The sequence below is a fragment of the Babylonia areolata genome, chromosome 7 (assembly GCF_041734735.1).
Source record: "Babylonia areolata isolate BAREFJ2019XMU chromosome 7, ASM4173473v1, whole genome shotgun sequence".
NCBI classification, from domain to species: Eukaryota; Metazoa; Mollusca; class Gastropoda; order Neogastropoda; family Buccinidae; genus Babylonia; species Babylonia areolata.
The window spans coordinates 43344925-43356516 of record NC_134882.1 but is presented as its reverse complement, the minus strand read 5'-3'; the positions used below and the strand labels follow the sequence as shown (position 1 = coordinate 43356516).

Sequence of the window (11592 nt, the reverse complement as noted above, 5' to 3'; positions counted from 1 at the left end):
ACTGAACTGTCAGTGGTGGCGCCGGCGGAGTTTTCGTTCAAACTGGGAACATGCACATAAGGACGGGAACACAGTTAGAACATTTGTTTACGGAGGAGTCAGATAATAGTTTCCGTGCGAATGAATCACCCCTCCATTTACTCTCCACCCCCTCTCACGTCTCAGCCTCTCAGCGCTGTGTCCGGACACGCGTCGCACGCGGGCCTGATGACATCACACGGACTTGGACGTTTCTCATTGGCTGGGAGTCTCCTCTTTCGTGAAGGGGTTTCCTAATACAAGAGTATAAAGGTTTCCGCATTGTTGACGTCTGGCAGTCCAGAATAAAAGTTTTTACCGAGTTACGCGCTTGAGGAAGTGACAACAACGAAATTTGAAAAAAAGAATTCAAGTCTTTGTGTGGTAGAATTGTTTCACTTCGCTGTGCAGTTATCTGACGAGTGTAACGTTGGGTTTTTATCGACCAGTGGAAGTTTGAGCCTATTAGTTTTCGGAACAAAACAGAAACTGTAAGTCCACAACCTGCCTCTCCATCACTTTTTGAAAACGCGAGCGTGCGTGCGTGCGCGTGTGTGTCCGTGTGTGTGTGTGTGTGTGTGTGTGTGTGTGTGTAAATTGCTCATGTACTGCTTTCATCATTCACGTTTCTGTTCGGCTGTCATGGTTTTATATTATTCAAAGTAAATTTCTTTTACATATTAGATAAGAGTTTATAAGTGCGCCAGTTGTTTTTTTTGTTTTGTTTTTGTTTTTGTTTTTTGTGTGTTTGTTCGTTTGTTTGTTTGTTTTTGTAAAGGGGATGGGGGCGTGTTTCTCTCTCTCTCGATCTGTGTGTTTGTTTGTGTGTGTCACAGTGTGTGTGTGTGTGTGTGTGTGTGTGTGTGTGTGCTGAAGTTCTGAACGCAACCATAAAGTCACCGTCAGAATTTCGCTTCAGTTGACAAACTTCTGTCATTGCTCTGGAAGAAACTGTCGACAAAACATTATATTTCTTTCTTATCTCTTCTTCTTCTTCTTTTTTTTTTTTTTTTAATTTTTTGTCTGTTAATTTTCCCTCCTTTGTTTTTATAGCGATTTATATGCCATAACTTCACTGTTTATTTATCTGGCCTTTCTTGCTCAGTTCGGGAGTCGGTGCTGTACGTTCAGCGTCTGTTTACTAGACGTGTCAACAACTATGTTGTCTTGAAAGCCCCCGGTAGCTTCACAAATTGTCCGCTGTCATCCATGCATCAGTCGTGACATCGGCTGTGCTTGAACGAGAAGCTCTCTGTGTCATTTATTTATCTATTTATTTATTTATTTATTTATTTAAGGTTAAAGGTTCCTTAGCATTTTACGGCCATCAGGGCAGTGCAGTGAATTCACGTCCACTGTGTTTAGGGCTGGGCATAGGAAGGCAGTGAATTCACATCCACTGTGTCTAGGGCTTGGCAGAGGAAGGCAGTGAATTCATATCCACTGTGTCCAGGGCTTGGCAGAGGAAGGCAGTGAATTCATATCCACTGTGTCCAGGGCTTGGCAGAGGAAGGCAGTGAATTCATATCCACTGTGTCCAGGGCATGGCAGAGGAAGGCAGTGAATTCATATCCACTGTGTCCAGGGCTTGGCAGAGGAAAGCAGTGAATTCATATCCATTGTGTCTAGGGCTCGGGAGAGGAAGGCAGTGAATTCATATCCACTGTGTCTAGGGCTCGGCATAGGAAGGCAGTGAATTCACATTCACTGTGTCTAGGGCTCGGCATAGGAAGGCAGTGAATTCACATTCACTGTGTCTAGGGCTCGGCATAGGTAGGCAGGGCTCAGTCCTCTTCCTCAACTGAAGTAAGATACCCATTCACACCTGGATGGGGTGGGGAAAATGGGAATAAAGTGCCTTTCCCGAGGACACAACACCACCCTGCCCGCACGGGGCCTCGAACCCTGATCACTGGTGAACACTGGATCAGATCAGAACGGAGTCCAACGCCTAACCCACTGTGCCACAGCGCCAGTTAAGAAAGGCAGCACTGGGTGTGTCGCGGCATGTCATCAAGATACTTGGCGAACTGACGTAGCTCCAGGATGTCATTGAAGTCCGGGTGATATTCATGACTGATACAGTGGCGGGTGTGTGAAGACCGGGCACGGGCAGTAAAAGGCGTGTTTGTGACGCCAGCCAGAGTCGTTTCTTTGGGTGACTCGACCGTGACGGAAACCATGACCCATCTGTCCCGGACTCACAAGTACTTGAAATCCACTTTCGGGTGGAATGTACCCCCCTTGGTAATTCCGGGTGAGCTTCGAATGACGCTGAGAAAGGGAGACATAAACCGTCCGAACACTTAAACGGCCGTCAACAAGAACTTACATGAACTGTTTGTTTTAGTGAGGGAAAGGGAGTGACAGAGAGCAAGGGGGAGATTCTAGCTTGCTCAGCATGATACGATCCGCTTACCTCACCCACCCCTTTCCCCCTGTCCACACACACACACACACACACACACACACCGGCTCCAAACACTACCTCCATTCACCCCCCTCCACACACACACACACACACACACACACCGGCTCCAAACACTACCCAACCCCCAGCCCCCACCCTTCTGACTGCGCAGATCCAGGTTGCGAGACATTAAATTTCTTTATCTTGTCCCGGATTCCAAGCACTTATTTATAGCCCACTAGTCAATTCGGGCATTGTAAATAATATTGTGAACTTTACAGCCGGCCGTTGTGAACTTTCCGCCATGAACTGTGCCGCTTTTTGGGGTCCGGATAGGGTTGACTTGGGAGTGACAGTTGCTGACTTGGATTCAGTTTAAAAAACGAAACAGAATTAAACTGACAAGCAGCAAGACATTGCGAAATACATTTATGAGGGACCAAGGTTTATTCCAACTTCGGTTTATTTTTATGCTGGTGTAGTTATCTTTATAACTTAAAAAAAAAAAATTAATTAAAAAAAAATCTTTTTTTAATTTATTTATTTATTTTATCTTTTTTTATTTTTTCATTTTTTTCTTTATAATTTGTTTACTTTGAGTTGTTTCTCTCTCTCTCTCTCTCTCTCTCTCTCTCTCTCTCTCTCTCTCTCTCTCTCTCTCTCTCTCCGTGCGCGAGTGTGTGTGTATTTGTGTGTGCAGGAGGGGGAATGGAGGGGGAATGAAAGTATGCGCTCGTATCTTAGTGTGTATACTAGTGTGTTTATAAAAAGTATATATATTTTGGGGGGTAAATGAGTGAGGTTGGGAGAGAAAGGATGACCTATTTCTGTGTGCACAGTGTGGGTATCGGGGTAGGAAATGATTTTTAGGTGGACGGGTGGATTTACGACACTGGCAACAAAATGATCAATCGGATGCATGCATGCATGCACACACCTGTGTGTGTGTGTGTGTGTGTGTGTGTGTGTGTGTGTGTGAGTGCTTGCTTGCTTGCTTGCTTTTTCCCGTCTATTTTTTAAAGACAAAAAGTACTAACATACGTACCTTGTTGCTGGGTCCTCAGGTGTTGCTCACCCACCCAGTGACCTCACCCACCCACCCACCCACCCAGCCACATGGGCGGCAGTCACCCGCACCCAGCCAGAAACACCGTGATGGCGGTCAACCCCGGGTACTCCTCCTCTACCCCAGCCACTACCCACATGAACAACACCCCCTACACCAGTAAACACACCCCTCCAAAGTTCTACCAGAAAGAAGCCACCAACACCAACACCAACCACGACCCGTCACACTCTTCGTCACCTCAGCCGTCCTCGCAGCGGCCGAAGCTCCGTGGCGTGGGCATCAAACGGCAGGCCGGGTCCTCTGGCCGCGATGACGTAGCGCAGCGTTCCATGACGTCGGTGACGTCAGAGCTACGTCAGGACGCCGAGGATCACGTGCTGTTTGACTACATAGCCAACAGCGTGGTGGGGAAAGACTTCGTGTTTGACGGGCCCTTCGGAATGAGGAAAGGTATGTGTCATGTCCGTTTGTCTTGCAATACAAAGAGTCCGTGTGAGGGTGTGGGTTCGAATCCCGCTATCGCCCTTTCTCCCACGTTTGACTGGAAAATCAAACTGAGCGTCTATTGTCATTCGGATGGGACGCTAAACCGAGGTCTCGTGTGCAGCACGCACTTGGCGCACTGAAAAAGAACCTATGGCAACGAGAGTGTTGTTCTGTGAACACAATTCTGCAGAAGAAATCCACTCTGTTAGGTGCACAAATATTTCTGCATGCACTCAAGGCCTGACAAAGCACGTTGGGTCATGCTGCTGGTCAGGCATCTGCCAAGCAGATGTGGTGCAGCGTATACGGATTTGTCCGAACGCAGTGACGCCTCATCGAGGAACTGAAACTGGACACTGGATCAGTACGTTCAAAGTTGTGGACTGTTAACATATGGTGTTCATTAAGCTCAACAAAACAAGGGGTATAAGACAGTTAACATAATGACAGCAAACTGTGTTTGAAAGTTATCATTTGAAACGGAGAGTGTAGACTGTTAGAATAGAATAGAATATGTATTTATTACCAAGAGTACCGGGGTCACAAGGATTTTTTTTTTTTTTTTTTTTGGGGGGGGGGGGGGGGGGGGGGGGGAGATAGTACATAACAATGTACGAACACAAATCGAAAATCATATACAAACACAGATACAGTAGAAATTAGGATACATACAAGTGCATATCAATATAAAAACTTGTGCATACTCACACATGCACGCACTGCACACACACACACACACACACACACACATGCGTGCGCACACACACACGCACGCACACACAAACCCTGACTCACACACACACAAACAAACACACACACATACGCACGCACGCACGCACACAAACGTTTGAACACTGAGAAGCCGCATATTACATGTGGATGGGGCTGATGACTAGATCTTCAGGTAGATGGTTGTTGATTGCTCACTTCTAGTTATCACACTGGATTTGTTCGAGAGACAGGGCATTGACTGCTTTCGGGAAAAAGTTATTGGCGAAGCGATTGGTTTTCGTCCTTACACTTCTGTACCGTCGACCAGAGGGGAGCATCTCGAAAATCCCAAAAGCTGGATGTGATTCATCCTGGCTGATTGATTTTGCTTTTTCGAGTAGCCGCTTATGATATATGTCTTCTAGAGAAGGTAGATCAGCCCCGGTAATCTTGATGGCAGTTTTTACGATTCTGTTCAGGGCTGCGACTTCTGCCTTGGAAATGTTTCCGTACCAAACAGTAATAGCATAACAATATATGACAATCTGCGTTTGAAGGTGATGATTAAGCTTGATATAACAGAGGACATACAGACTTTTTTTTAACACGGGACAAACCTATGTTCGAAGGTGTTTATTAAGCTTGACAAAACAGGAAACTCTGTTGACGGTTTAACAAAACAGAAAACGTTAATCATGGCAAATCGTGAAGGTGTTGGTAAAGTTTTAACAAAACAGAAAACAAAGCGTATACTGTTAGCTTACGGGAAACTGTCTTTGAAGGTGTTTATTAAGTTTAACAAAACAAAGGACGTAAATTGTTAACACAGTCATGGCAAACTGTGTTCGAAGTGACGAAACAGAGCCGGATCGCAGACTTAGCATAATTTTGGTAAACTGTGATTGAACTGAAGGTGTTTCTCTCCGCCGGCTTCGATTGTGTTTATTGCTCGGGAAAAGAATTTCGTCTATTCTTAGACTGAGAAACATGACTTGTTAACGTGAACGTGCTTCATGTTTGCTCGTGTGGGCTTACTTGATTGTTTTATTTGTATACATCGCTGTGTCAGGTGTATGTGAGTGTTTCAGTGTACACCCAGGGGGGGGTATACATGGCACTGGTTTATCTTCTTACCTTGCTTTGGCAGTACGCGCTAAAGGGTAAAGGGACGGCAATAAAATGTGGGCTGAATAACCACCACCACCACCACCACCACCCCACACCCAACCCCTTTCTCATGCGTGGCCCGTAGTTCTGGATAAAGGTTAAAAGAGACCAATGTCTCACAATCTCTCTCTCTCTCAACACGCACGACATAACGTCAAGTGCGTTGACGGCAGTTCGTTCACCCATAGACACTAGACACACATGAGATATGTGTCTATGGTTCACCCAAACCCCAATCTCTCTGTCTCTGTCTCTGACTCTCTCTCTTCCCCTCTCCCTCTCCCTCTCACCTGTGCGCGCTCATCAGTACCACTCATTCACACAGACACACATGTATCACGTCAGTTGCAGAAAAACTTGAAGGGAAAATGAAAATAAAGACATGAAGAGGGCAAGAAATCAGAACATCAAAAAACCGGAAATGATGAAAGAAAAAAAAAAAACAATAAAAAAGATGTTTTTTTTGCGGACAATCGACTGACCGGCTAACTAGCAGAGTGTGTGTGTGTGTGTGTGGGGGGGGGGGGGGGGGTGCAGTGGGCAGGAGTGGGAGTGTGGCACCCAGTTGCCCGTTCTGTATAGGGTCTTTTAAAAACACCCAAGAAAAAAAAAATCAAGTCAACAACAACAACAACAACAAAAGAAAAAAAAATTTAGAGAGATAGAGACGGAAATTCACAGGAAAAAAAACCCCCCAACTGAAACACGAGCCCAGCCTGTGCACTGTGGACGATGGCGAGCTCACGTAGCCAGCCACCACTCACCAACCCGGCATGCGGGGGGAGTTCAGTGAAGGGCGGGCGGACGTCAGTGTTTTCCCCCAAAACTGGGTGTTGTCTTTTTTTTTTCCTGTCCTCGCGGCACGCACTGCAGCTGACCCCGCACACAGCGAAAGGCTGCAAGTAAACACGGTGTTGTCTGTCTGCTGAAACCGACAGGGATGCTATTCGGGCAGGCCACGTCAGCACTGCTGTTCCCGGCGACGCTTGATCGCTGCACCAGTCGCAGTCGGTGACCGGGTTTTTTTTTTTGGAGGGGGGGGGCGGGGGGGGGGGGGATCTTCCCACACGTCAAGAGTTAACAGCTGGCACACTGAAACAATTGAGGAGCATGGGTAAGAGAGACAAGACAAGTCAAGACAAAATTCTTTATTTCGAGGATAATAGATAAGCACTTGTGTACTTTTTCTTTCATCCTTTCCCCGCCTTGAACACACACAGAGAGAGAGAGACAGAGAGACAGACAGAGACAGAGTGGGATATAGAGAAAGGGGGACAGCCTCGAGAATGAGAGAGAGACAGAGACAGAGACAGAGACTGGTACAGAGAGAGAAAGAGATGTATGGAGAGATAGAGATTATCATAGACACACACACACACACACACACACACACACACACACACACACACAGAGGTACAGTGAGAGAAGGGGATACATGGAGAGAGAGACAGAGACAGAGACAGAGAAAGAGACTGATGTATCAGTGGAGGGAGAGATTATACAGATAGAGACAGAGACACAGAGAGAGAGAGAGAGAGTGGTGCAGAGAGAGAAAGAGTGTATGGAGAGAGACTGGGAAATTATGTATGTATATATATATATATATATATATATATAGAGAGAGAGAGAGAGAGAGAGAGAGAGAGAGAGCGTTACAACACCCTTCAGCAGACAGAGAGAGTGGTGTATGGAGAGAGAGAGAGAGAGAGAGAGAGAGAGAGAGAGAGAGATTAGACAGAGACACATAGAGACAGAGAGAGGAACTGACAGAGAGAGAGAGAGAGAGAGAGAGAGGTTTATAAGCCGCGTGCGGCAGGCACGTACACTGTACAACAGCTGAAAGTGGCATTTCCCATCACTTTGTTAGATGCCTTCTCCCTCACCCCCACCCCCACCCCCACCCTCCGTCTCTCTGCCTTTTCCGTGTCGTTTCCGCTTCAGCAGTTGGAGTGTCGCCAAGTTCGCGTTTGCGTCAGGCATCACGTCCGAATTGTCGTGTTGCACTTCTGACTAGATTTCTGTTTATTTCTTTCTTTGGTTTTTGTTGTTGTTGTTGTTGTTGATTTTGGAGGGTGGGTTACAATAATCTTCACAGCTCAGCAGTTTCATTGCCGCCTCTCCCCCCCCCCCCCCCTGCCTCAATGCGTTGGAAAGACCGATGCACCCACCTACCCTACTCCTACTCCTTCCCCCACCCCCCAACCCCCGCCTCAATGCGTTGGAAAGACCGATGCACCTACCCACCCTACTCCTCCACCTCCCTCCCCCCCCCACCACCCCGCCTCAATTCTTTGTTTTGTTTGTTAGAGGGGTGCCAGTGAGGGCTTGGGGAGGGGGGGGGTGTCTGTCTCAATTCAGTGTCAATATTGAGCTCTAAAATCCCGTTTTCAATTTTTCCGTCTCCCTCTCTCTGTCTATCTGTCTCTCTCTCTGTTTCTCTGCACAGGTGTCCTTCGCAAAGAAGCTATAACGTTTACCCCCCTCCCTCCCCCCTCTCCCCGCCCTCTTTTCGCCCATCCCCCTCCACACTTCTCCCTCACCATTCTCACGAAATCACCACCACCCACAGTGTATATACACAGTGTATATAATTCACTATGGCAGTCATCAAAAGCAAAGCTTTGATTTCTTCTCCAGATACTGTACCCTCTGGCATGTCACCACTGGTGGTATCAATTTCTGACTGACTCACTTTTCACGCTCATTGTGTGTGTGTGTGTGTGTGTGTGTATGTATGTGTGGGGTGGGTGGTGGGTGGGTGTGAACGCGGACACGTCTAGATCACCTGGAACTCAATAGACAATAAACTAATGAGAAGAAGAAAAGAAGAAAGAAGAAGAAATGCAACGCATGCCTACGTTTTCCTGTGTCTTTTTCTCTGTGTCTGCCCCACTGCCACCCCCACCCCCCTCTCTCCCCCTCCTCTCTCTCTCCCCTCCCTCACTGTCACCCCCCTCTCTCTCTCAGTCCCCCTCTCTCTCCCCTCCCTCATTCTCTCCTACCCCTCTCTCTCTCCCCCTTCTCTCTCTCTCCCCCCCCCTCTTTCTTTGTCTTTCTCATTCTCTCCCCCCCTCTCTCTCTCAGTCCCCCCCTCTCTCTCCCTTCCCTCATTCTCTCGCACCCCTCTCTCTCTCCCCCTTCTCTCTCTCCCCCCTCCTCTCTCTCTCTCTCTGTCTTCCTCATTCTCTCCCCCCCTCTCTCTCTCAGTCCCTCCCCTCTCTCTCTCCCCTCCCTCATTCTCTCGCACCCCTCTTTCTCCCCCCCTCTCTCTGTCTTCCTCATTCTCCCCCCTCTATCCCCCTCTCTGTGTGTCTTCCTCAGGGCTTACAACAGAGGAGAGAGGGAAAAAAAAAAGAAAAAGAAATAAACAAAAGAACCCCAACCAGCACTCTATACCCTCCTGTTCTGTCACCCACGCGAAAGACGATCATGAAAGGTGCGGCCAAGTGTTTCTTCATGTGTTGTGAACATGAACACAGCCATGCAGAGTGAACAGAAACCGTTGGGTCTGGAACCGGTCCAGCTTCACACCCACGCGCACACCCTACCCTGACTGAATCACGTCAAATTTTTTGCACGTCAAGTGGAAGACACCATAAAATTATAATTAACCCCCACGCCCCCCCCCCCCCTCTCTCTCTCTCTCTCTCTCTCTCTCACACACACACACACACACACACACACACACACACACAGCCACACCCCTTGATTTTTGGTGGAATTTCCTATGCATTTCCGCACGTTTAATGTCTTTTAATTCGCACGAGCTTCTTGATCTCTAATGTCTTTTAATCGTTTCTCGCGATCCTTCAGGGGCGTTGGTGAACCCTGTATGAACATTACCCCTTCTCTCTCTGCCTCTCTCTCTGCCTCTCTCTGTCTGTCTGTCTGTCTCTCTCTCTGTCTCTCTCTCTCTCTGCCTCTCTGCCTCTCTCTCTGTCTCTCTCTGTCTCACACATGCGCGCACACACACACATGCGCGCGCACACACACACACATGTGCGTACACACACATGTGCGTACACACACACATGCGCGCACGCACACACACACACACACACACACACACACATGCGCGCACACACACACACACACACACACACACACACACACACACACACACACACACACACACACACACTAAACAAAGAGAACGTAGGGGCCGGGAAGTTTTAAGGGTGGGTGGGGCTATATAGTACAAGTTGAGAACAAAATAATTTATGTACCGGACAGCTTGCGAGAACTTGGATAGATCGAACAGACAGTTGACAGGCTCCCCCTCCCTCCCTCCCCCCCACCCAATCCAACCCCTCTCTCCGTTCCCCCCCCTCCCTCCCCCCGGCCCCCCTACCCTCCCTGCTCCTCCCCTCCCACCCCCTAACCCCCCTCGGAGTGATCCGAGAAGAAAAAGAGACGTAGCCATGAGAAACGAAGCGAAACGAGGGGACTTTCATTACCAGGGTATTGAGATCAGCACGATAACATGAAAGTCCTTTCTCTCCCACCCCGCTGACCACAAAGAGACTGTGTGTTGTGTGTGTGTGTGTGTGTGTGTGCGTGTGCGCATGTGTGTGTGTACGCACATGTGTGTGTGTGTGTGTCTGTGTGTTCAGAGAGAGAGAGAGAGAGAGAGAGAGAGAGAGAATGACAATGACAAATATTTCAATTGTGAATGCCATCAACCCATACACAAATTTACATACATAGCCACACGCACACGCACGCACGCACGCACACGGACACACACACACACACACACACACACACACACACACACACACATATGTAGATATATGTTCGGAGACACGTCTGTACGTGGTATCCGAGAGTTCTCGGTGATTCAAGGCATAGTAGATGAACATGACCAGCTTTCTGTTATGTTCGATGTTTTTCACTGATGATATATTACCTACATCTTGGTTGTGCTATATCGTGTATGAGTTTTTCGAGATATTCTACTCTTACGTACTGATATACCGGACATGCAGAGAGAGAGAGAGAGAGAGAGAGAGAGAGAGAGAGAGAGAGAGAGAGAGAGAGAGAGAGAGAGAGAGAGATTTCCCCCAAATCCCCCGAAAATTGCACAATGTGGGCGCTCCTCGTTTCTGTCTGTACAATGTCCTCAAACACGGTTGTTTTGTTGAATGTCTCATGACACTGTTCGTTTGTCCATCGATGCTGTTTGCTCGAAACAGTATTTTATTTTGAAAGTGTTTGTTGTGCATGCGGTTTTTGTCTAACGCTTCCGTTGCATATTCTCTGTTTGTGTGTGTGTGTGTGCAGTGCTGTACCTGGACTACGTGGCTTCTGGAAAGTGAGTTCCCTGGACCTCTGTTCGTCTGTCTGTCTGTCTGTCTGTCTGTGTTTCTCCCTGTCTGTTGTCATGTCTCTCTGTGGTCGGTCCTCTGTGTGTGTGTGTGTGTGTGTGTGTGTGTGTGTGTGTGTGTGTGTGTGTGAATGAATGAATGAATTAGTTAATTAATAGCTTATTTATAACAGACCGTGACTCCTCCAAAGTGAAGGGGAGTGTTTGAAATAAAGTAATCACCAAGCATAGGAAATGTACGATTCAGGACACAACTATTTGTTCATCATACAACTATTGTGTCACTGAGTATACGTTTAAAGGCTCGATGTAAAATCATACTGTGTGTGTGTGTGTGTGTGTGTGTGTGTGTGTGTGTTGTATTTTGCCTGCCCCAAATGACTTAAAAGCACAATAATATTTCAT

General features: G+C 47.5%; 1 protein-coding gene across 1 annotated transcript in view; it reads left to right on the top strand.

Annotated features, from left to right (window-relative positions):
- The first annotated feature begins 307 nt into the window (after positions 1 to 307).
- Positions 308 to 11592, top strand: part of LOC143284052 (uncharacterized) — a 41845-nt gene continuing 30560 nt past the window's right edge. The window contains exons 1-3 of the mRNA XM_076590658.1: positions 308 to 509; positions 3493 to 3947; positions 11145 to 11175. Coding sequence (XP_076446773.1) covers positions 3545 to 3947; positions 11145 to 11175 — 434 coding nt within the window. The 5' untranslated portion in view covers positions 308 to 509; positions 3493 to 3544. The remainder of the gene's footprint in view (positions 510 to 3492; positions 3948 to 11144; positions 11176 to 11592) is intronic.